General features: G+C 38.1%; 2 protein-coding genes across 6 annotated transcripts in view; one reads left to right on the forward strand and one right to left on the reverse strand.

The window, feature by feature from the left end:
* MSH3 (mutS homolog 3) overlaps positions 1-12,302 on the reverse strand; it is a 107,492-nt gene extending 95,190 nt beyond the window's left edge. Inside the window, exons 1-8 of one of the 2 annotated variants that reach the window (XM_015849792.1) lie at positions 12,184-12,302; positions 11,150-11,273; positions 9,802-10,025; positions 8,388-8,591; positions 7,480-7,596; positions 6,587-6,704; positions 5,982-6,127; positions 5,347-5,513 (exon numbers count right to left, since the gene is read on the reverse strand). In XM_015849792.1, the coding sequence (XP_015705278.1) occupies positions 5,347-5,513; positions 5,982-6,127; positions 6,587-6,704; positions 7,480-7,596; positions 8,388-8,591; positions 9,802-10,025; positions 11,150-11,273; positions 12,184-12,279 (1,196 nt within the window). In that variant the 5' untranslated portion in view covers positions 12,280-12,302. Of the gene's footprint in view, positions 1-5,346; positions 5,514-5,981; positions 6,128-6,586; positions 6,705-7,479; positions 7,597-8,387; positions 8,592-9,801; positions 10,026-11,149; positions 11,274-11,789; positions 12,097-12,183 lie in introns of those variants that run through there. The other variant, XM_015849793.2, reaches the window with a different exon arrangement.
* Positions 12,303-12,332: 30 nt separating this feature from the next.
* DHFR (dihydrofolate reductase) lies at positions 12,333-25,804 on the forward strand. Of its 4 annotated transcripts, none has more exons than XM_015849794.2 (6): positions 12,333-12,481; positions 12,767-12,816; positions 13,732-13,837; positions 14,221-14,347; positions 23,688-23,803; positions 24,944-25,804. In XM_015849794.2, the coding sequence occupies exons 1-6, from the start codon at positions 12,396-12,398 to the stop codon at positions 25,029-25,031; spliced, it is 573 nt and encodes a 190-aa protein (XP_015705280.1). In that variant the 5' UTR covers positions 12,333-12,395; the 3' UTR covers positions 25,032-25,804. The 4 variants fall into 4 exon arrangements, with proteins under 4 accessions (XP_015705280.1, XP_015705281.1, XP_032297310.1 ...); XM_015849795.2 differs by lacking the exon at positions 24,944-25,804 and adding an exon at positions 22,487-22,655 and having other exon boundaries at positions 12,370-12,481; positions 23,688-23,798; XM_032441419.1 differs by lacking the exon at positions 24,944-25,804 and adding an exon at positions 22,498-22,655 and having other exon boundaries at positions 12,370-12,481; positions 23,688-23,798.
* The last annotated feature ends 254 nt before the right edge of the window (positions 25,805-26,058 follow it).

Genomic DNA, 26,058 nt, shown 5'->3' on the forward strand with positions numbered 1-26,058 from the left:
TAAAGATATGCAAAACTAAGTGCTCTGTAAATTAATTTCCAAGGCTTCACTGAGCTAACTGCAGCTGAGTTTCCACCCGTTTGCAGGTGACAAACTCATAACTATCTATGAGAATAATTCATAATGAGCAGCAGTACAGACCAATAGAGGTAATTAAATTTGCCATAGCTCGCTCCTATACCCTTTACAAATTAACTTAAGAGATTATTGTAGTTTGCATTTCCAGGAATCCTGAGCATTTTGTTCTATGCTATTACAGCACCAAATACATTGAAACAAAAAGACAAAAGACATCTCTTAATTCTGGGCACCCTGCTCTGGATGTCCCAGCTAGAGCAGGAGCAGGGACAGATGGATTCAGATGTTCCTGCCAACCTCAGCCATCCATCTGTGACCACAACTGACACAAAGGTAAAGGCAGAAAACATTGCTAAATCAGACGGGTATTCAGCACTTTAATGACTCAGTATAAGCAGACAGATCTTGAAACAATGCTTAAGAAGATCGTTAAATACAAAGCCTGATTTGCAAGTAATGCTGGAAGATGAACTACTTGAGGGATTCAGTCCAGGGGTAATTTGACTGTATCTGTCACAGGGTCAGTTAAGAATGGATTTGAGAAGGCAATTCCACGGTGCAATATCCAGGCCAAAAGCAATACTGAAGTACTGAAGCAAAAACAGAAACCTGAATGCCACAGTCAGGAGTTATTAAGTCTTAGCTATTGTTCAGAGCAACAATTAGCAGCACCTGTTTCAGCACAAGTAAAGCAGCACTGATACCAAAACGGCCTCCCACACTGCAGACTCCAGCTAGTAGGAAGAAGACAAGGTCTGCAAGGAGAATAAAGTGAGAAATCTGCAGACACATATGAGGTTATTTACCATGTTATCCCAATTTTAGATTGTCGGCCAGGCATCTAACACAGCATGTTAAAAAGCAAACAGATAAACAGACTTGTTTGGAATGGTGCTTTGAATATGAGAGGGTGCAACACTTGTCAAGGAATGTCAAAGAATAATGCATTAACACTATTTGCATAAAAAGGGCAAATTGGAAAGAAATATAAAGAGAAGCCCTGGGACAACTTAAGACTTGCAGGACCAAAGTACCACACTTTTCAATGAAACAAAAAATAGATACACAACAAGAATGAGAACAAGCAAAAGGGGAAGGAATTGTGTAGGAGAATGGATATTGACCCTTGACTAGGAAGAGCACAGTGCATATGCGTGTTTTGGCAAGGAATAATCTTTTCTTAGTTTTCTAGTTAAAAATAAAAAAATAAAAAAAAAAATAAAAAAAGGGAAACTAAAAGTGTTAAAAGATTTTCCTCGAACTCAGCCAGCACTTGCAACAGATGTTAGTAAGGGTTCGGGAACAGAACAGTACCTGCCAGAACAGTTTGTTCTGAACCATTTTCCATAAGCTCCTTTTAACATAAGGTTTGCTTTTGAACCAAGGCTTGCCACCAGGACTGACCTCAGGTTTAATGTCCTTCAATAGCACTTTCTAGTGATTAGTTTTTATGGACAGTGTCTGTCATAACATTGGCAATAGGGCCATTTCATTTACCACCTGAAACTTCAACAGAGTGGAATAAAATGAACATGGAACCACGTCACACATTTCAAAACACTTGCTTCCACAAGTTTTATATTACCGAGGGGGAAAAATTACCCAGAAGACACAAACTAAACAACATTTTAAAGCTTACTCATGTTGGTAAACTAACACTAAAGTTTAAACCAAAAGATTAAGCAAAATCTTTTACACAGAGTCTAGCTTCAATCAAACCTACAGATCTTAAGACAGAGGGTTTTTTTCCCCTCCAAGAAAGCATTTCAGCTAAACTGTCTTTGCACCAACTGAATTAAAGCTCCACTGGTTGAACAAATCATGCAAGTATCTGAGTTACCTCATTTAACATTTATTACTTTGTGTTCATTATATTAACATCTGTGCCTGTGATTGTTCCAACTAAAACCACTTTCCTGGTACTTCAGATGTTTAATAACTGACTATAAAATTCTTCCCATTGCAAGACGCTGTTTTCAGCCATATATAAAATGTGGAAATTCATATATGTAATGATTTACAGGATTAGTAAATTTACTGTGCTATCATTGTACCTTCGAGTATTACAGCATATTGTTGTCGCTGTACTCCATAAAACTTTGAAAGTAAAGAAAGAGGCCACTTTTTTGTTAGGACTTCAATTTCAGACTCAAAATTCTTTCCAACTGCTCTTATATGAATGAGCAGAAATGATTTCTATTATAATGAAGCACTCTTTAGTCATAAGTAGTATTTCTTGGTGATTAGCAACCAGATAAGGACAGTAAAATATTTTTGGCAAGTTATTTAGACATTTATTCTGTTAAAAACAAATTTAGAACAATACCCTGCTTCCAGGTGTCTTACTGTCCTGTACACAATGCCAAAATAGAAGCACTAGTAAAAACTGTGAATGATTTAGATGAGTCTGGACATATCTGTAGTGACAGACAAGAGATTAAAGTGGTAAGTGCAGCATTACAGATAAAATAAATATGCACATTTTGTATGTCCTATTTTTGTAGACTGATGGCAGAGATATATTTATTAGTACATATTTGTCACATTTGTTTTTTATATATTTTAAAACAGAGAAATAGAAAAAATATAGAAAGCAAGATTCTTCCAAGCCTTTCAGTTCAGCCAACTGATCATGTACACTGTCATAATGATGCAGTAGATTACCTTGACTAAATTTTTATGATTCCTTTTTCAAATATCTTTTAGAACAGAGACCCAGCCTATATCACCTTGATGTAATAATATGCAGTATCCAAAAGCAAACTGTCCCCTAAATCACTCAGACAGCTACTGGTATAACTCTTACAAGGCATCTGCATACAGTCAGAGAGAAGGACTTTTCTCCTACTTGTTCTTGACCACTTCAAGCTGTATATTTCCCAGGACAATTTTTCTTTCCTATTTGTACCTTGTTTTTATAAATTCCCCAGTTTTCCATGGTATTATAAAAATACAAAGACAAGATGAACCTTGATGAAATACAAGATCACAGTTCCCATGGTTTTAGTCAGAAAGATCTTCTAAAAAATGTAATCCATTAAATCTCTCCCAGCTAACAGATATGAGTTATTAGGAAAAAAATGCAGACAAAGAGCGAAATTACAAAGTAAAACACAAGCAAATTTAATATTTTAGATCATCCATTACACATGAGGGAAAAAAAAAAACAAACCCAAAAAAAACCTACTACTTTTAAAATAGCAATTTTATAGAAAGGAGAATATTACCACTTAAATTATTATTAAATACTTCAGGGCCCTCTAGTGGTTAAATCTATGTTATGAGAAAGTACCAGAACAATTGTTGGGAAGTGAGGCTACCAAAGCATGATGAACGAATGTTTGATTTTTTCCACTTTCATGTAATCAAAGACATTTAGACCAGAGAGACACTGTCCAAATTTCTGGGGGTAGTTACTATTAAGGGGAAAAAAATATAAACTAAGATCTGCTCACAATATCTACTACTGGGAGATGTTTTTCATTTATAATAGGAATGAGCAGTTACTTAATGCTTTCAGCTGCACTCAATTAAAAGAAACAACTGCTTTCTAAAATCTGCATCAGAACTACTTTAACATACAATTAAAACAGTTTCTGAAAAACCCATAACAAAACACTGCCTTATTGCAGATTCCACAACTCAATACACAATGCTTGGAACAACAAAAAAAAAGGTTTTTAATCTTAATCATGATACATTTCTAAATATTTGGGACATATTCCTGTACTTTCAAAAGAGAAAGAACATTATTAATGTGACAGAAAAGCACATCTGCTGGTAATTACAAAATGTTTATTACTTCCAAACCTGAGTTTCTTTGCCCAGGTCTTAACAAATCACTGCACTGCAGGAACACACACTGGCATTGCTTGCTCAGTACATCTATAGTCAAACACAGATCTTTTCAACTCCTTATGATTTTGCAGTTCGTACATGAGCTGCAAATGTCACACATGTCACTGAACTGTGCTGGATATGACACTTTCACAGACCACATTTTCTTATGATCTCCAACAAGGATTCCCAGTTGGATTTCCAGGTATTCAGTTCCTTTTACTTTCTTGCCTCTCATACACTCAAGCCCTTGAAAGAACAACAGCTGAATACAGAAACATTTGTGCAAGTTCCAGTTATGCCAAGAAATTAGACTGTACATCCATGATACCACACCAACTTCTTTTTTCCCTCATATAAGGGGACAAAGGATTACACTAGCAGGCGGGAAAGGAATACCTATGGAGCAGACTGACTAAGCCAATCAGTTGTCTGGAACATTAGAGGAATATGTGTGATGATGACATGGGCAGAGTTTAAGTAAGATAGTCAAGGTAGAGTGTTGAGAATCTGTCAAGTGGTCACCATCCATGAATTTGTCTATTTTTACTATATGGGAAGTGATGCCATTTCTGTCTTCCCACCAGTACAAAACTGTACCTATGTAATACATTCATTTGTCTTTGGCTTTCTTTAGCTCCAATTTTATTAACATGTAAGAGGAAACATATCTCTTCTGATGACTTCACTTAAAACAGAAATGCCAAACTCTAAACAGGTTCTCTACAAACCAGAGTTCTGTGGGAGAAGAGAGGGGAGGGGAAAGGAGCAATGTTTGGAGAAATCATTTATTCCCTTCATCTATCATCACAAATTATTTCCTCTTCTGGTTCTATGCCATGGTAAAATTAATATCGAAAATGTGAAACAACTTCACCTTTGACACCAAAAGAACTCAGAATACAAATGGATGATCAGTCATCATACCTTCCAAGTCTGGATTTAAATTTAAGATAGTGTAATAGCACAAGCGAAATAAAATACCAGTTGCAAAGGTTGTCTTGTCTAGTTATATATTAGTAGAAAAACTGTTCCATGCCATTTAGAGATCTTAATACTATGACAAACAAGGACTACTGACATGGGAAACTATTTTCAGATCCTGAAGATAGTTATGTCAGCTCTGAAATAAATCCAGCAAAACACGCAATTAGGAGTGCAGGAGCAAGATGACCTAAATGAAAACAACAAATGTTTAGGCATGCTAACCCTTCATAGACTCAGTCAGAAGACACAAAGTGCAGTCTAAATGTAAGTAGAGAATGAGTACTCAGCAGCAAACCACGGTCATTTTGAAAAGGGCTTTTGCAGAGTACACACCAGTGCTTGCTTCTATATCTGAACCTCATCAATAGCTTAGCTGTAACTAAAAACAAAACCAACAACAACAAAAGTCAAATACTACTACAATAAAATCCCCACAGAACATACCTCATGGAGGTTATGCTGTTGATGAGCTTTTCAGATTGATCTGACAGGCCGGATGGAAGTATTAGTTCAACTGGCTGCAGGCGTAAAAGCCGACTGTCTAATTCTAAGCGAGATGCACAATCCGAAAAACTGTCAAAAACAACTTCTCCTGTAGTTGGTTGGATTGCCTGTCAAATAAAATAATGTATAAACATTGGGTAGTTAAACTTTCAGGGAGCATTTGAGTAAAGCCAGAAAGAAAACTGATGGTGTATATTAAAATTATATAGCATCCTCACACTTAAAGAAAGTGACAGATCAAAAATGCATTTATGTTCCTCAAATCCATAACATGACAGCACGTTTAAAAGACTACTGCACTTTTGTCTTGGTAAACCATAATGATAACTTAAAAATGTAGATGTGTCATTGTTATCCTAAGTCTATTATTGCTCAGACTTCACTACTATCAAGAACTATGCAAATATACAAAAATGGGATATCTTAGCTACACTGGACTTTGTTACATAATAAACAGAACTTAGAATTCAGAACACTCATTATTATAAGATGACAACAACCCACTTCTAAGAAAAACAATAAAACAAAAGCCTGATTTAATAAAACAAAAGTACTGATTTCTCAGGTAAACTTACCATGACACCAATAAGAATGTCACCTTTCTTTCTGTTTTTCACATTTTCTCCGTTTTCACAAATACAGAGGAGGTAGTTATCAGGGACATCTGTTGTTACCTCTTCAACATCTACAGAATCTTCTAGCTTGAGCAAAGGGTTCACATGTAGCAAATATTAAAAAAAACACAACACAGTACAGACTTTTATGGATTATATGTAGGCCTTTCTAGATTTAAGACCTTCTCAACTACATTTTTCCTGCTACTGTTAGACTGTCTATTTCATTTTTATTAGTATGACTTCTTCACTATAGTGAATTTGAGATAACTATCAGCATAAGAACTTAAGTCAGTGGTTGTTTTCATATTACACACAGTTACATGATGCAAATTTCATCAGTTTATGAAAAAGCCATCCTCAGCTACGTCTGCAGGCCTCCTCATCCAATCAAGAGCAGTTACATCTAAAGCTAGATGCTACACAGGGGCTGTTCCACTTGTCACATTAACTTCATGTCTGCAAAACACATGTACTTCAGAGAAAAACAAAATGCACTAATACAAAATAGCTGAAGAGCTAGCCAAATATTAGAGTCTGAATATGAATTAAGTTGAAAAGGATATCTTCTCCAATAAGCGTAGACTTTGTATAGAGAGCAGTCAGTTTCCGGCTGAAGAGAGAGCTTTTATTTTCTCCAGCAGCCTTCAGTGCTGCAGTTTCCATTTGTTTTATTACTCCAACCTACCAACAAACAAAAAACAAACAACATTATTAGCTCCTTGATTATAAATAATTTTTTTAAAATATTTTTGTGGATCTTTTAGGATATGCAAATGGTAAATGCATCATTAAAGCTGAACAGGAAGAGCAGAGGTTAGCATCAGACCTACTAATGAGTCCAGGAAGACATAGCTTTTCCTCATGTACTGTCTACTTTCAACAGCTGTCTCAACTTCTGCCCCTGTGCTTCCTGTCCTGTTCTGAAACTATTTAGCAGGAGTTCAGCACTTGCAAGAGAATGGCTGTTCTAACTCATTTGGATATGTCTTTTTCTGATAAGCAGTAAAAAAAGAGAAATCAAGAAGAAAGCCACAGTTATGGGGAAGAGATCAATAAAGGGGAGGAAAGAAGAAAAAAATATGGCCTACAATAAGAAAAAAAGGATGTGACAAATAACCAAAAAAAAAAAAAAAAAAAAAAAGAGGAGTGGAGTATACATATTCCTACTTATCAGATGGCAAAGGTTGGATTAAAACATAACTACAATAACTGTTCTAGAAAACATTAGGCTACTTTTTTTGTAAAACAGCAGAGAAAGCTTGAACCTATTTGAATTTCACAGCATTCACTACAAAAGAGAAAATGCAACAATGGGCAAGTTAGCCATTCTACACGCAGAAACAGGTTATAATGAATTTCCTACTTCTCAGTTCAAACAAGACTCCTGTACACTGAGTGCAAGTTGTTTCAATACTATCCGATTCTGGATAGCATGTAATTAAAAGCCAGAGATGACCTTATGTCCTTTTGCTACGAGTCTTCGCACATGGACAAACAGTCTGTGAGTTGGTATACTGGCTGTCATGAAGTTATGATCTTGATGGCAGGAAATGTTTAGCTCTTTAGCTGCAATCTGCAAAGTACAAGAAAAAGAGTCAGACAGTAGTTCAGGTCAGCTATACTAGCTGCAGTTACAACTGAACTTCCATAAACACAAACATTATCAAAATGCAGTACAGGAATTCATTTCTGTGACAACACCCATGTACAACTTCAATTAAAAGTCCACTATCAGAATGGAAGGACAACAGGAAAAAGTCCAGCGTTGCCTGTTGTCTCCTCTGCCCTCTGTCCTCGCATATGATATCAAACAGAGGTATACTTCAGTATCACTGACTTCATATGTCAGATTATCATACTGCAACTAGGCATGTGTGGATGCAATATCTGAATATGCTTCAGAACTGAAAACATGTAACAGCACATGTTATTTTCCACAGAGCTACTTTTCTTGCATCTAAGACCTCATCTGCACCCAGGCAGTATCCATTCATCTACTTGACATCATTTGGCTCACTACCTTCAAAACTGAAATGGTAGACTTTGATCTGTGCCATGAGAGTCAATTTATCTCTAAAACTGTTTCAACTTTAAGTCTATCAAGTAATTGTAGCACTTCAGTGTCCCTTTAGTTCTTAATATGCAGAATAGCAACCACTATAAGTGCTATCCTATGATTATGGTAAAAGATGTATGTATAATGGTTAATCTAACTTATGTATGCAAAGATTTTTCATCTTATCAAGTACAAAAACAGCTATAAAATCAAAGTCCACAAGAAGCCTCCTTCTGGAAATGTCCATAGACCAAAGACGTTAATGCAATGCAAATATCCTTCCATAATCCTATAAAAAACAAAATTACCTCTGCATCTTCTCCAAAGAAGCGGTATTTGTATCCACACTCCACACACAAAATAGCATCTTTATACCGTTTCTTCATTTCCAAGAACTGAAGTTCCAGGGGAGTATAAATGGTTTTTGTTCTCTTATTGAGATTTATGTCTGAAGTATTTTCACAGCTTCTAAAAGATGCAGAAAACTGACCAAGATCACAGTGTGGCTCCTCCTGTAAATGAAGTATGGAAAAGAAAAGTTAAAAATAATTTTAAAAGATTTATCACTCCAACTTACATATAAAAAACTGCAATGCAGAGATAACGATGCTCCCAAAATCTATTTTAAATAAAAAAATACCAAAAAGCCAATTCAGTACAAGTCTTAATTTGCTATCTCAAGCATCAAAACTTGCCATATTTCTTCTTCAATCCACTCTAAGCAAATCTAGGAAATGTCACAGATTTACTCTTATGCAGAAAAATCTATATAACAGATTCTAGAAGCCTTAACTGTTAAGGCTTTGAGCCCACTCTCTCCCCTATTTATCATTTCCACTGACATTATGCAGACTATGCCAGCTGAGCAACTTCAGCTTTACAACTTTGTTTTGTTCTGTTTTGTAACAGAAGTGATGGATTCAGCCTTTTATATTGCAGTGAACAATATCAATAAGGCGAGCTCAACTTACAGCTTAGTTCCTTCTAAATTACATAAAAATATCATGTGTTAGTAAAATTTGCTAGGAGAAAGAATACTAAGACACCCCCTGCACACGTTTTAACAGCAAACTATTTCACAAAACATGATGAATGAGATTGTGCTGTGAATTTCTGTATCTGCAAACAAATCCAATAAACTCAAATTTCTAACTGTCTTATCTAGATGACAAGGAATAAAATCAATTGGATGTTCAAGTCCAATGGCAGCTCAGAAGACAGACAGACAGCAATCCTGCAACAGCTGTTATTTCAAAGATTAACATATTGTTTTCAAAGACACAGAGAAACCTGATTCTGCAGAATCATCCATCATATGTTCATGTTCTCAGTTTAGTAGAAAGAAAGTTCCACTGCCCTCGCTCACCAAACAGACACCTTTGCTGTAGTTACTGCAGCACATAAATTTTTAACTGTGAATCTAAGGCAGGCATATATTGCCTCTGATGCCACCAAAGAGAAAATCAGAATGATAAAAGGAAAAACATTTTCCCTGCTCATGTTTCACACACATGCATGTGCAAACTATATTTTTATAGTTCTAACATCTATAATTGATTCTCACTTAACTGCAGTATGTATGCACTAAATTCACAGATGAAGAAATTTAAAACAGTCAGAGACAAGTGTCTGAGAAAGAGGAATGGAGAAGAAAGAGCTTTTCTGTATTCTCCACGTGACCACAACTGCATAATCCCAATCCACAATCAAAACTGCACGTACCTTCTGAGCAGCCTTTGGGCTACTGTCCCCATACTGAAGAGGGTTTTTCTGTTCCAAACTTCTCTCAGTAATACTGGGGCACTTCTCCAAAATCACTGATTGTTTCTCCCAAAAACTGTCCTCCTGGACTCTGTTACACGTCTGGTCTGAATCACTGTAGAATTCTCGCAGTCTGTCTAGAGTTTGCAAACATATGCGGGGCTTTTCATACATCTGAGGCTCCTCTTCAGTAAAAATAAATAACAAAAAACATTAGTGAATTATTTTCTAAAAACAAATGTCTATTAGAGTAACCTCAGCCAGCAGGGAATTCAGGCATTTAGGTCAGTCTCTCTTTTGTGCACTCTTTATTCTCTCCCATTACCTTAACTCAGCCAACTCAACACAATTACATAATAAGTATGTAAAAAGTATACTAAGTAAGTAATAAGTATGTAAACTTATGTAATAAGTTTAGTTAAATTTTCTAGAAAGTCAGTATTCATCACCTTCTTCATATGTGAGCAAAGAAATACAATTTTATTCCGAACTGATAACTGCAAAGCCACAAAACTAGGGATAAGTGTGGTTTTTCAGCATAGCTCTTACACAGACAACATTGCTACATGATAGTGTCCCATAATAACACTTAAAACCACCACAACCACAAAACTGAACAAACTCCCAATTTAGAAAGAATGCAGAAGTTCATTCTTTTAAATGGAGAATAAGTGTAATAAACTTCATATAAAACAATTTGTTTTTTGACTAGCATCAATTTTTTGTTAAAAGCTTGGTTCAAAGCCAGATGCAGCACAGGCGTGGTGTCAGGTAACCTGCAGCATGTGTCTAAAAGACTGACTGCTAAACCAACAAAGATTATAAAGCATTGTCTCGGAAAGAGAGGTAAAGCACTGGAATAGGCTGCCCAGGGAAACATTAGTCACCATCTGTGGAGGTTCTCCTGAAACATGTCACTGAGGGACATGATTAGTGGTTATGGTGGTGATGGATTGCCAACTGAACTAGAGGATCTTGAAGATCTTCTCTAGCCTTAATGATTCTAACTTGCAGCATTTCTGTCTGGGCACCTACACTTTACCAATTAAACAACCTGCTAAATTTGAGTCAGTTGAAGGGACTTTGCAGAGTAATTTCAGAGCAAGGCTCCAATACGTAGCCTCACTCACAAAGAATGCTTCAGCAGTACAGCTAGTATGTTCATGGTGACACTTCAAAGATGTATCTTACACCCAACAGACACATTCTAAACCATATTCTGATCATTTTCTTTATTTATTTAACATTTGACAGTGAAAAATTGTTTACTGAGTATAAATGTTTGAAGGTCTGTTGACAGTTAACTCACTTTTATCCTGAGTCTTCACAGGATTATAGATGTCATCTATAGTAGTTTGTAGTGACTTGGGCTTCTTCTCACATGGCTCATTGTTTTCAGTTGATGTTCTCCTTTTTGTGTTAACTTCAGAAGCCTGAAATATAAATTAATCAAAGAAATTTCATTTCTTTTATTCCCATCCTCTCTGAAAGACAGTAATAAGTCTGAGGATTTCATAAAGAGATAATGCAAAATGCAATTAACTTACCACACACAAAATCCTTAACTATTTTATCTACATTTCTGCTTATAAAATAGTTCATGGAATGCAAGACTATAAGAGGAGCAGTGCATGCTGTTAACAAGTAGGCGGTTGTGCTCAAAAAGAAACAGCCACAGCTGCAGTGTTTTCAAAAGGCAGCTCAGAGCTAACTGCAGCACAGAATTGAACAAACCTTCCTTGTAGTGCCACACCCCACCCTATCGCCCTATGTCTGAAATCAGCCTCTTTGTAAGAGAGGAGACTAAGAGAGCCTCTCTTTCTCTTGCCAGATGCCAGCTATTCACCTCTGGCTCTGTGAGGTCTTGAAACAGGTTATGAAAGAATATCCTCGCCATGAGTTAGTCTGAATCTTAAATAATGATCCCAGATGCAAACACCCAGCATTACCTGGATGCTTGTACAGAACACAGTACTTCAGACCTCGTGGCCATGGGTGCATCTGACTGGCACACACCAGTGATGAGGAATCACCCCTTTATGCAGTTCCCCACCAATGACGGGCAGGATCCAAGGAGGGCGGCCATACACAAATAAGTAACTCGCAGCCGCAACAATGTATAAGAGCACTACCATTTCTCTTTCCAAACACACCGCGGGTGCTACCAGCAGCTTGCACTCATTTCAGGCACATTAATGAGAAAATCCAGACCCTTGGACCTCAGAAACCGAGCCTGCAGGCCCATCCCATCAAAGTTCCCCTCTGAGTCCACCGCACCAAGGCCAAGAGACCAAGCTATCGGCCAGGCCTTGCTATCAGCCCCCCCCGCGGCCCGCATCGCACCGTGTGCCGGGCAGTGCCGCTCCCCGTCACGCCGAAGAAGCGGCTGATGACGGGCTGCCCCGCACCGCCCAGCTCCCGCCGCCTCCCTCGCGGCATGGCGTGCCCAGCCCGACCCGCCGGGCAGCGCCTCCGCCTCCGCTTGGAGCCCCGCCCCGGGCCCTCCCCACGCCGCCACCGCACGTAGTGAGGGGCGTTGGGTAGAGGAGGCCGGCATGGTGCGCTCGCTGAACTCCATCGTGGCCGTGTGTCAGAACATGGGCATCGGGAAGGACGGCAACCTGCCCTGGCCCCCGCTGAGGTACGGCGGGCCCGCTACCGCGCGGTCCCGGAGGGATGGACGGAGAACTACATGTCCCAATATGCAGCGCGGCACGCTGCCGGCCGGCAAGGCGGCGAGCCGCGCGGTGCGTGCTGGGAGTTGTAGGCAGGAGGGCAAGGCGGGAAAGTGCTGAGGCGGCTGGCGGTGCTGGGCGGGAGCGCCTCAGGGCTGGGGGTGCGCGGGTCCTTCTCCTTTCGTGTCACAGTAATGTAAGTTGTTATATTAAGGAGGCTTGCTGTAACGCTCTGCTTCTTTATTCGCCAGGAATGAATACAAGTACTTCCAGAGAATGACCAGCACCTCCCATGTGGAAGGTAATACGCAGTGTGCCGCCGTACTAAGTTTGTGTGGTATTAGTCGCAGGAAAAGATCAGGAATGACCCTTCCCATTAGCTTCCCTGACCTCACCAGCCCATCTGTTTGCAGTAAAAGCAGAGCCTTTACTATTACTTTTACTTTACTTTTAGCTATTGCTCTTTTTTGGTCTTATGGCTCACATTTCAAACTCACCAGAAGTTTCCCACCCTGCCTTTTTGAAGGTCCAAGGTGTGTTTTATCCCTTCATGTCAGAAAGTGCAAAAAGGCAAAAGTGTTTTGTTTAAGTTGAGCAGCAGCAGGTTGTTTTTTCAGGCTCTGTTAGCTTGTCCACTAGCTTGTTTGCTTTAGGTAAACTTTGGCCATTCATTGCATCCCCTGACCCTTGTGGTTTGGTTTGTCTGACAGGGGGCTGAGTCATCCCAGAACTCCATAACATCCTAAATACAATGCCAATGTGCAACCAAACACGTATGCTGTGTTATATGTATGCAGTAACATGCAACTGTGCTGGCAATACATAGTTATAACGTTCAGATCCAACAAGACCTTTAGTGAAATAAAACCATTTACAGTATAGACACGAAGGTCATGAAAGTGAGCAGGTAAGGAAATGCAAAAGCTGGTAGTGGTAAACTTGTTCTGACTGTACACTTCCTCTCACAGAGGAAGTGCAAATAACTCTGTTCTTAGTGCATGTGAAAGAGAATCGGGTAATCGGCTTGGGGGGCACAAACCTTTTCTTTTGTGCCTATGACTCGCTGTGGAATCAGGGCCCAAGCATGTACCTTGATAACTGCTGAAATTGATTTCAGAAGAGGGAGTGAAAGTCCAGCAGATGTCACTAAACAACTGAAACAAACCTGATACAGAGCTGAAGTGTCATTTAAACAAATCATTTCTTTCTTACTCAGGTAAACAGAATGCACTGATAATGGGTAAAAAAACCTGGTTCTCCATTCCTGAGAAGAATCGTCCCTTGAAAGACAGAATTAATATAGTGCTCAGCAGGGAGCTCAAGTATGTATGATGAATGATAAATAACAGATCTAAACCTAAGAATGTATGTAACAGTGCCTCATAAAAGAATTAATAATGTAACATTTTTTACATTTGTTTCTGGTTAGGAAGCATCTCTGCTATGGGTTCTGAGTGATATCATTACTTCATTTTTTTTTAATGTTTTTTTTTTTTTTTTTCTTATTTATTTCTTAACCACTTCATAAAATAATGAGGTGAGAATACTAACGGTGAGTAGTAATACATTTCAGTGTAATGAACTAATTTGAAACATCTACTCACTTGTAAATTCAGCAGAATATATTGTATATCTTGATTGTATCTACTATGATGACAATTTGTCTTTCATATTTAGTAATAAAACTGTTTTTTTTTTTTCCTAGGGAAGCTCCAAAAGGAGCACATTATCTTTCTAAAAGCCTGGATGATGCCTTAGCTCTTTTGGACACACCGGAATTAAAAGATAAAGTAGACATGGTTTGGATTGTTGGAGGCACTTCAGTTTATAAGGTACATTTAAAGTACTATTAGGTTATTAAATTTTCTGCCTTGGGAGAAAGATGGCTCAAGTTATTTCCACTTCAGGAAGTGCAGGGGTAAGCCTTTTCCCCATCTGACTTAGTGAACTCCGTTGACAGAGCAAACCATAGGAAGAAACGTTTTGACTAACAAGTTGAAAATATCTGTCCAAGTAACCTAATATTGCTCTTGCAATATCATACAGTCATTGCACTTTTGAGGCCTCTTCCTAACTGTCTAAATTTCTAGGGTTTTTACACTAAGACTTGTGCTGTTTTGTTTATTTTACTGAGAAAGGAAACTGGCTGTAGATGATGTGAGAATGAAGAAAAGCAGTCCAGCATTTTTAACTAGAATGTAGTGCTTTATACAGGTGTGCAAATAAGAAAAGAGGGTCTAAGAGAGATAGCTTGGCTGTTACAGAAAACAATACAACTTTTGAAAGAATTACTAATATTTAAATTATAAATTATCATTTTTGGTCAGGATTACTTTTGGAACCTATTACTGTGCAGATCAGCATAAGGAATATAGTTTGAAATCTCAGGTGTTTTCCCTCTTCCAAGTACTCACTCAAAGGAATATGTAACTCATTAGGGATAAATCTGATGGTTTTATAAATATTTCTACAACCATGATCTTAATGTGATCTTAATTGAAAGTGGAAACCATACACCTCCACCAAAACTGCAGGTAACATTTTAATGCCTATATTAGAGGATAGCTGGAGTATTCCCTTTATGTTATGTAGAGATATGTGGGAAGTAAAAATACTTGATGGGTAACAGAAGTGAATCATTTTATTCAGTAAATGTAGATACTTTATTTTAAAGTACTATTTTCATCTTAGTTCTTTGGATGTGTATAAGAAAGTGACCATACATACTTCAGTGAGTAAGTGCAGTGGGAGTGGTTTGAAGTAGATACCACTGAGATGCATGACATTTTCTGCTTCTAGCAGTGTGGGAGGCTTAACCCAAAGTTCAGATCTTTCTGATCAGATGGAGTGTTATGAGGACAAGCCATGATGAAGAGAGCACACCACTCCAAGAAGGACTGTACTTTTCACATCTTTTATGCAGATGATATTCACTATTCCAACCAGCAAGTCCTTTTATATTTCTGATCCTGTACCTTGTTTCTCTTCCTTCTTATTCAGAAGTAACAGTGTAGTGCCTGCTAAATAAAACCTATTCGCATCTGAGTACTGCTGCACAACAGTGCAGTAAAGAGGTGTTTTTCAGTAAGAACTACTGTATTATGATCCCAGTAAGAATGATACTTGTACTCTGTAAAGTGTCACTTTAAACACTATTTATTAGAGCTGACACTTTGAAGAAGGGTAGGATAGTATAGGTAATTACAAGTCCTTGTTGAAACTGGGAATCCCAAATTGTGCAGAACTGAACAAGCATCTAATCCACATGCAACATGTCTTGCAGACCCCATCTATTTAAGAGGTTAACATATTTGGTCATTTAAGCTATTGGAGGATTTTCTTCTTATAAGAAACCAAGCATACTCATTATTTTTGCTGTTGAAACAGAAAGAATGTTCATGTGGGAATGTCTTATTGCACTTCTAGATAAAGGCAGGGGCCCAATGGAAGTGTAATCATTGTTAACAAGTGAAAGCTGTTTGCGGGCTCCTGTATAACATTCTATAACATCAGACTGAGTTTGTCCTTTGACCCAGGAGTACATGCCTGTAGAGCAACCAGTTTGTTCAGCTTAGCAGATGCAGCACAGTCCTGGGCCTATGTAGATTAGTTAATATGTGGTTCACAGATTCCTCAACCGACTAGGCACTACTCAGTGGTACTGTGACAGAACAAGGGGTAATGGGTAAAACCTGGACACAGAAAGTTCCATACAAACATGAGTTAAAGCTTCTTTACGCTGTGAGTGACAAAACACTGGAATGGTTTGCCTGGAGATATTCATAATATGCCTGCATGCTTTGCTGTGCAGCCTGCTGTACAGAAACCTACTTTAGTAGGGGTGGTTGGAGAAGGTGATTTCCAGAGGTGCCTTCAAACCCCTACAGTTCTTCAATTCTGTAAGCTTTTAGAGTGACTTCTTGCTCAACACTGACCATCATCTTAAGTTTGACTTGACACTGATGGCTTCACTGGATTTTTAATGTCCTCATACATACAAAAGGTATAATATTGCTCCCAGTGAAGCTTTTGGACTTCTCACAGCATAGGTTTTCAAATGTAATTTCCTTAGATCTCAGTGTGATACCTTACTGGATCTTCTGGAAAGAGCTGATGTTGCTCCTGATTATATGGATGAGGAAGGAAGAGTGTGGCAGCCCAGTAGGTCATAGCAATTACAAAGACGTTGTGTGGCTGAGAGGCATTCTGTGGTTTTGCATGAGCACTTAATGTTTTGAGAGCCTTCTGCTGGCTCCCGAGTGCTTGTTGTGTGTTGCCAACTTGCAGCAGTGACTCACTTACTGTCCCTTGAGTCTCTATTAGCAGTTGGAGCATATCACATAAGCAGACTTTGTGTCTTGGATTCATCTTCAAGAAGTTCAGTTCATGCACACCAGGATTGCTCCCAAGTGCAACCAAAGTGGGGACAATTAGAGGATTCATTTCAAAACCACATTTCTTTTCTGAGCTACGACATTGGTATGGATGCACACTGTGCAGAAGTAAGTCTCCTAATTGTCTGTTAAAGGAGAGGTTCAGGTCTTGGTTTTTGACTTGAGTAATAGTACAGCCGGGAGAGACTAATAAATCTGCTCAGTACTAGCTGCATCAGTCTTTTTAAACTGAATTTAACCTGAGTGTTTAAAATTTATGTAGAACAACATTCAGATTTTACTGTGTGGTTTAACCCTGGCAGACAGCACAGTACTCCTTAGTCACTTGCTCACTGCCCAGGTGGGATGGGGAAAAATTGGAAATATAAAAGTGCAAGAGCCAATGGGTTGAGGTGGAGACAAGGTAAAGCAGAAGTTGCCTATGCTGGAAAAGCAAAGGAAAAGACTCATTTGTAGCTACCCCTCAGCAGGCAGATGTTCAGTTGCTGCTAAGTAAACAGAGCTCATTACGCATAGTGGTTTCTTGGGAAGACAAACATTGTCACTCCAAACATCCACCCCTTTTCTACTTTACTCCAGCTTTTATTGCTGAACATAATGCCACAGACATCCCTTTGGTCAATTTGGGTCCAGGTTCTGTCCCCTCACAGCTCTCTCTGTGTTCTCAGCTTCTCACTGATAGGGCAGAGTGAGAAGATGAAAAGGACTTGCCTTGCACTGTTCTGAAACAGCCAAAGTGCTGGTGTGCTATCACCGCTATTTGATCCAAAATCCAAAAGCCAGCATCTTCTGAGCCTCTACAGAGAAAATTAATTCTATCCCAGCCAAAACCATGACAAACAGGAACTGTAAGTCCTCTATAACTCCAGGTATTAAACAGGGGCTCTTTAAAAAAAAGAGAACATGTGTAGACTTGCTTCTGTGCAAGGAATGGCCTTATAACGTGGTAGTTTTTAAGTGTTCAGTGTAAATCTTGCTTTATAGAAATAACCAAACAAAAAGCCCAAAGAACAAACCTACCAGTAGAAGAAAAACTAGCAACAGAACTTAAAAAATAAATAAAGAAAAGAGGAAAAAATGTATGACTCAGGCCCTCAAAGCCAAGGCCTCGTTAGTAAAACCAAAACGGGCTGAGTGTCAAACAAGCTCTTCCCTTGACAAAACAGGTTTTTCTGCTGCATTTAAAATTGTCTTTCGTAATTTATACATTCCTACTGAGCTTCTTGCTTTCTCTGCGCTTCAGAAGCAAACAATGATGCTCAAGGCCATGTTTGCTGAAGTGCAGAATAGTATTCATGTATTAAATCTGGAGAACTTGTAATTTCATAACAGAACAAAAAGTTGTTCTTTCATATGAAGTTTTTTTATTTTGAGTTAATAGCTAAGCTGGACAATAAGTGATGCTATCAAATCATATTTGGGGAAATTATTTAACAAAGAGGCTTAAGTTGGAAAATTAAATTTCTAGTAATCTCCGAGGGAAAGTTTTGTCTTTTATCCATGCTCAGGTGTCTTCCTTATGTATTAGTGTTTGACATACTGTTTTGGGAAATCCAACTCCTTTCATTCTTCAAAACTACTGAAGGATTAAGTTGCTACGTGTATGTAGTGCTGCAAGTCTCTTGTAGATGTTTAATTACCCTTTTAAACAGTTTCTTAACTAAGTATATAAGCTCCACCGAGTTTTGGATGTCCTGAGTGAGCTGTGAATGCCATATTTGTTAAGCTTCAGATCTGTGCTGTAGCATAAGGATCACTTTGAGAGAGAGAAAAATATCAATAACTTGTGTTATTAGTTTTATTGTGATTTTTTTCAAGCCTGACAAAACTTCAGCATTATACTAAATTTTATGGAGCCTTGTTCTGTGGAGATACTCAGGACCTATATGCAGGCTTACCTGTGCAACCCATTGTAGAGAACCCACTTTAGCAAGGAGTTGGACTCAGTGATCTCTTGAGGTAATTCTGAGAAAATACACATTTTAAAGATTACATTTTAACATGTCTGAATTTCTCACATACCATAAATATACTAATTTTATTGCCTTAACCACATATAAAACAAGACAGTTTAAAACTGCATAGCTCCTGAAATAGAGACTGACACATATGCATTTTCATTTTGTTTTGAAGTGCTGTGTTCTTCCAGAGATAGGACCAAGGACTGAGAACCACATACAGGGAAGCAATGTAGATGATGTGTTTTTCTGTGCTAATGTGCTATACTCTGCATGTTCCAGTGCCATTGTTGCTGTGTAGCGCTGCTTTCAAAGAACTTGCTGCAAAGAGCAAGCTTCTCTGAGTTTTCTGAAGCCATTGACATGGAGGGCATCACACGGCAGGCCTGAAAGATTTCTCTCACCTGTGAGAACCAGTATGAAAAGCAGCGTACTGACTCCACTGGCTTTTCTGTTCACTTTCAAACTAACTAGTCTGGCTCAATCCTATTAACATTTTTGAAAGTTGATAACACTGTGTAGAGTATTATTAGTAAGTTACAGGTAAATGACGGCGTCTCAAGAATATCTTTGACTGGAAACTAAATTTTAAATCCTTTGTTATGGAAGGTTTCAGACATAGTGACTGGCAGTTCTCCTGGTCTATGGAGAGAACCACTCCTGGCTGTGACAGTATAGATAGATTTGAATGAGGCAGAGTGGTTGTACTGTCTGTGCTTTGTTTCCCCATCCCACCGAATTCATGACAATCTCACTTAAGTGTGCAGGTGTATGTAGTCCTGAGCAGTTTTGTTTCCAAAGAAGATTACTGTCATCCCAGTACATAAACAAATATAAACTTTGATTATTGCAGTGCTGGCAAATACTTCTTCACAGGAGACTTTTCCCATACATATTTGAACAGTGGCAGTGCAAAAAGAGTTTTACTCTATTCTTATTACTGTGATTGAGAAAGGATTACAGCCATATTACTGTAGTTTCCTAACACCTCATTTATATAAGTGTGACAAGCTTACGGCATTACAGTTGATGATACTATCCTCATACTATAGAAATTTGTGTTTTGTAAAAATATATCCTTAACTCATATAGCTTTGTGAAAGTATATCCTTATGCCTTTTGTCAGTGCTTTGTTCTTTTACCTAGTAACAAATAGGAAATAAAATTACAGTGTTAGCAATAGACTAGTGAATTTCTTCAGTTCAGCAGCTTTGTGCTTTCTCAGACAGGGGAGGGACACATCCAGGTTTTCCATTTCATGTGCCAAACTACGTAAACTCAGAGAATTCTTAACACTGGAAAGAAAGGTGTAGTATTCCTATTGTTCTTTGCTTGTTTGTTGTTGCGAGCAAACTTTGATGTGGCTTTTCTGTGGGAAAAAGTAATCCTGTAGCTCTAAAAAGAGATGCTTTTTAAGTTTCTTTTCAAAGGTACTTGGTGAGATTATAGAGGGAAAGTTTTAAAAGATGCTGTTCTAAACAAGGACCTTACTACCCTCTTGACATTGGAAAGTCCAGTTCATAAAGTTTATCTGTTTCTACAGGGTCAGCATGGGTAGGCTTTTCAATAAAGGTCATACAAGATTTTTATTACACTGGTCCTGTTCCTTGCAGGAAACTGGCGATGGGAGCTACCACAGTGTTCCCTCCTCACCATGTTTAGCCCCAGCAGCTTAGAAAGGCAGGGAAATTACCTCGTTCAGCCAGGCCCTTGGAACATGGGCAGGAAAGATTTTTGAAAGTGCTGATTCTCATGGTCATCATAGCCACTCTTCTAATTGAGAAGGCTTAACTTTGGCAAGTCTTGTTACCTGCATAAGCTTTGGAAGATATTTAGCTAGGATTTTTTTATTTATTTATTTATTTTAATGCATAAAATAAATACTTTTGGGGCTTCAGAATGCAATTTAAGGGTTGAAAACCGGAAGACAAGTGGACAGAATGTTTCTTTTGAATTTTTCTCTTTTATGTTGTTCTGGTACTTTGTTTGGATTGGCAGTATTGTTGTCTAGCAGCAGAAAGACACTTCAGAAATAAGTGCTTCAGATAGCTACTTTGTCTGTGTTACTTATTTTATGTAATCAGTGGAAGATTGCAAGACAGTGTGCGTGCGTCCTTCTAAAACCTGCAAATCTTTGAATGACCAGATATAATTGCTTCCTTCTAGAGAAACTGGTTGCTATGCTGTCTGGTTTGGTGATTAAACCTAAAAAAGATTAATTTTCTGTGTAGTACTTTTGAAACTGCTTGTAATGTGCAGCTATTTGTTGCAGAGCTTTAGGGTTATTTTAACCTGTGTTCTACGAAGACAACTAATTCAAGGCAGTAGTCCTTTAAGTGCAGATGTAGACTAATCAGCTTGCATGGCAGGCTGTCCAATAAATCTGGAAATTATGGGGGATATAATTCTTAGGTCATCTACTTCTTGATGTATGATTCAGAGACAAGTGTATTGATGGTTACTTGGAAAAGACAAAAAAGAGAAGGGTATTCTAAAATCTTTTACTAGGTATATGAAGGCATATGTGAGTAATAAAAGGCTGGTTCACCTATGGGGGTGACTTTCCTGGGACAAGAGGACTGGTCTTGACACCTCAACAGTCCTGTCCTCTCTTTCTTTTGGAATGTCATCTCTGTTGGAGGAATCTTCTGGTATTTCTGAAGGAACAGATCAGAAACTATAGTTTTAATAGACTATGCTCTAAGAAAAACCACAGCCAGCTTTGATTTTCCCTTTTTCGTCAAGCTGTAGAATCTTAAAAGGTTCAGTAGCTGCTACATAAGCAGACAACCTGTGCAGTTTCAAGTACAGGTACAAATATGATCACAAGACAACTGAGTGGATTATGGGAGGAAAGCACAATAAATGAAAATCAGACTAGGAATGTCGTTGAGACCCAGTGTAGCAATGGGGTAAGGGAACATAATTGAATATGTGGTGAGGGTGCAGATTTTTCAAATACAGAGAACCACGAAGCTCAGAAGCATCATCCTTTGGCTTTAAAAATCTCCCCTTGCTCTGATACTACTACTTCTGAGAAGTCCTCCCCTAAAATCTAGCTTTTCTGTTACATACAGTTACATACACTGTCCTGAAATCTGAAAAATAAGAGAAAAAACAAAGAGCTAGTACTGATCTACCTACTGGAAATTATTTGGCTGTGGAGTATTATGTTCATTTACCACAGTGCTGCCTGATCAGTAGAAATATATATTAGTTCCTCCACATTCTGTCCAAATAGTCAAAATTACTGACATCTATGTATTATATAACAATGAAGCAGTATTCACTCATGCATTCCTTAGAATAAATGTGCTTAATAAGTATAATATAGAATCACATCATTAAGCTTAGAGCAAATATGTCAAAATTCTATCAAATCAGCACTATGCATCCCTTAATTAATCTCCTGTGAAAGAAAAAAAAAGTAGGTAGAGTAACCTGGACAAGACTGGAGTGAATAGTAAGTGAACACTAGCAAAGAAGTACCATTATCTTCTTAGAAATTTCAGAGTTGTCATAAAGCACTTTCACTGCCTATAGTCTGCTCTGAGCAATTTCACTTAGAGACTCCAAATGTGGAAAGTTTCATGTTTAATACAAAATCTACTTATGTAAGTTTTCTGCCAGGAAAGTTGCTGCCAGGGAACAGGAAGGACCAGCCCCACTCAGAAGCACAGGATGTTGGCACCCAGAGACAGTATCCTGGACAGCACAGCACAGCTTCATCAGCAAAAGGGCTCACAGTGGTCAGGCAGATCTTTAGAAAACAGCAAAGGCCTATGAAGGTAGGTTGTTGTAGGCATACCAGCCCACTGCTCTTCCCCAAGTTCTTTCTATTTGACATTTAGTTCTTATGTCTACATGAGGCTGAGCCATGTATACATACCCACTCCAGAGTTGTTCTGTCTGACAGAAGAATGTCTGAAGGCATTTGCACTTTTCCTGTAGACTGGGGGACAAGCAGTCCAGCAGCACATTAAGCTGTTCAACTGACATAATGTTTTCTCCAGCGCATAAGCCACCATTCTATCCCCTTCTTGCTAAGTTCAGCTTTCTTTGCAGCAGCTGCAGTCAGTCACTCCATTCATCCTTCCCTGCGAGTGCAGAAGCCTTAACTGAAACACTAGAAAAGTTCCCATTGACCTGAGTAAAAAGTTCATTTATCCCTCTACTACAAAATAAAAGTATCTCAGTAAACAGAACTCAGTATTTTGTACTTATTTGTGAAGCAAATTATTATTCTGCAGATGTATGTTTCAATTCCTACAGCTGGCCCTGATATTTGTAAGGAATCTAGATGAACACTTGTTCGGTGCAGATGGATATTGTGTTCTAACTTTCATTTTAAGGTATTCTCTGGAAATAGAGTTGCTTTTCCAGAAACCAACTTCTCAGCAAAGCTAGCAATTAATTTTATTGGATTATGTTTGAAATTACTTCGTTCCTGTACTTGTCAAAGTAAAACCTAGTAGCATGATGCATGGTGAATCATCTTTTAACAATGTATTGCTCATTGCCAATCTGGGGGAAAGGGAGAAGCATCAATAAAGCACTTCAACACGTATTCTGTAGCCAGGCACCAGTACAGAATTTTTAACTCAAGAGTTTGTGTGCGTCTGTTAGTAAGGATCTCACCTAGAAGGTGTCTTTTTAAACTTTTTCATTCAGGAAGCCATGAAACTTGACATTGTCTTACAGGTTTCAAACAGTGTTTTAACACAAGATTATTAAAAATGTAATTAAACATGAAGAAGACTTCATAAATAGTCCAGGTTTTTACACAGAATAATTCAACTTTGTTTGTTTTATTTGTAAAGGCAGCAATGGAGAAGCCCATTGATCATCGACTGTTTGTGACACGAATTTTGCATGAATTTGAAAGCGACACATTTTTTCCAGAAATTGACTACAAAGACTTCAAACTTCTCACAGAGTAAGTATCAGAATGTATAATGGTCCTGTGTTCTGAAGGGAGACTTAATCATTCGAATGTGTAAGAATCTTGCTAAGGCCACATTCTGTTCGAGTTTTTGCCATCTTTGTCACATTGCAGGCATGCTTTATGCTCTCTCTAACAAGATTACAGGAAGTTGGGAGGTAGCAAAAATACAAATGGATGCCCCAAGAATCAGCAGGGAAGAATTTTATCTTTCTGCTCCCATTTCAGTTTCTAGCTATTTACAGACCAGCAGTAAAGAGAAAGTGTGGCAAGATGGGCTCTCTGTCCACAACCTAGGGTGCAGGAGTGGACTAGCTGTGAAGCTGCAGAGAATAAATAAGTGCTGGCAGTGCAGAAGAGTATGGCCCAGACAAACTAAGTGAGTGGGGAATGTTAGATTCCAAAGCGCTCTGTGCCTTAACACAATCCTAATGCAGTATCCTGATTTCTGACATCAAAATCCCTGTCTTTTTCTGCGTTGTTTCTCAGGTGTTGGTCAGTGAACAGAAATCAGAATTTGGTCTTTATTTAATATAGCTGGTAATTCCCCCACTGAAATGGAAACCTCACAGATGCTGATCTAGGGGGAAAAAAAGTTTAAAATTCCTTCCTCCCTCAATGTAGCATTACTCATACAAAGTCCTTACTTTGTCACTGGGAACTGAAGAGATTTTAAGAGTATCTATTAATAAAAAATCCTTTTAGTAACTCTGGAATAGAGGGGAACACTTTGCAGTAGGTAGCATCACCTACGTATTCTTGAAAGAGGCATTTACTTTACTGTTTCCTCTAAACAGTGTAATCAAAAGCAAAACAAAACAAAATGTGTCGCTTCTGCCTTTATAGACATTTTAAGTAGTGTGGGGGGATTCAGTCAAAATGTCTGTTGTCTTTTTCATCTGTGTTACATCACAGTCTACTTTTTCTGTTTAGAAAGATGCATATACACGTTGCTGGTAGTAATTAATGTGATTCCCAAAAATAGCTTATAGTTAGTATTCCTGTGATAAGAGTGGTTTTTTCATGTCTTTACCAGGTAGCTCTCTCTTCTGATTGATTAGATAAATTACTGGTGATTTGCACAATTGCTTTCTACTTTTTATCCTTTGTTTTTTTTACTTCCCCCATCTCTAGATACCCAGGTGTCCCTGCTGATATTCAGGAAGAGAATGGCATCCGGTACAAATTCGAAGTGTATCAAAAATCTGTCTTGGCACAATAAGAAGGTTTTCTTTAGTTCTGTATGCAACCAGGCATTTTAAATTATGAAATCTTATTGATTGGAAATACACATTACATACATATTACATCACTGTGAGAAAATCTCCTTGATAGTGCAGTACCTCAACTGTGAAAGATCCCAGAGAACACACCCCACGTTTTGAATGTGTACCCTGCAGTATGAGCAGCATTTGCAGCTCCCACTCTGACAGTGAGAGACTACAAGGAGGGGTCCTTATCTCTGTTGCATTGAGAGCAACTGTTGTTTTTGCTTTTTTTTTTTTAAATTATAACCCAAAACTTTGCTGGTTGTTTCCCCAAAGTATTTTTAAAGCATCATCTTATGAAACAAGTTGGAGGAAAATTAATGTTGCCCTTAACTGTTGCACTAAGTCTCCATTCTAACATCAGCAAGGGTTGCAGTGGATAACTACAAGTTTATGCAATTTATGTCTGTTCAACAGGGCATAACACTGGCCAGTTTTCTATGAGAAGTTTAAAACTTCATTTTGCGTGCTTTTGAAAAGCAGTAACCTGTATTAAGAGAAAAACACAAGAAGGATCAGCTTTGAACAGTTGTTGAATTCCCCATGGCAGTTCTACAGAAGTAAAACGATGCAAAGAATAATTTTTATTGTCTCAGTTTTTTCTATGTTCCTTTTCAGATTTAAAAATGTAAGTACTTTGCTATGCTGATCTTCTTTGTCCATATGTGCTGACTTTTTATATCAATCAATAAAGATTTAAATATCAATATTACATGCTTGCATCAAATTGCAAAAGCTTACTGCATTTTAATTTGCCAACACTTTGTGAAAGGGAAGAAAACATACTGTTGCCAAGGGGATTTGATATTTTTCTGGTATTTTTTGTTATTTTGTGATGTAAGTCACAGTGACCCTGACAAGAGATAATAACCTCCCAAAAGCATTTATTATGTACCAGTTAATATCAAAAGACAGGTCAGTGTTAAAAGCTCTGCACAGCTCATCTGCAAAGTGCTGTATTTATGGCAACTGACATTTATT

The sequence above is a fragment of the Coturnix japonica genome, chromosome Z (genome assembly GCF_001577835.2).
Source record: "Coturnix japonica isolate 7356 chromosome Z, Coturnix japonica 2.1, whole genome shotgun sequence".
NCBI classification, from domain to species: Eukaryota; Metazoa; Chordata; class Aves; order Galliformes; family Phasianidae; genus Coturnix; species Coturnix japonica.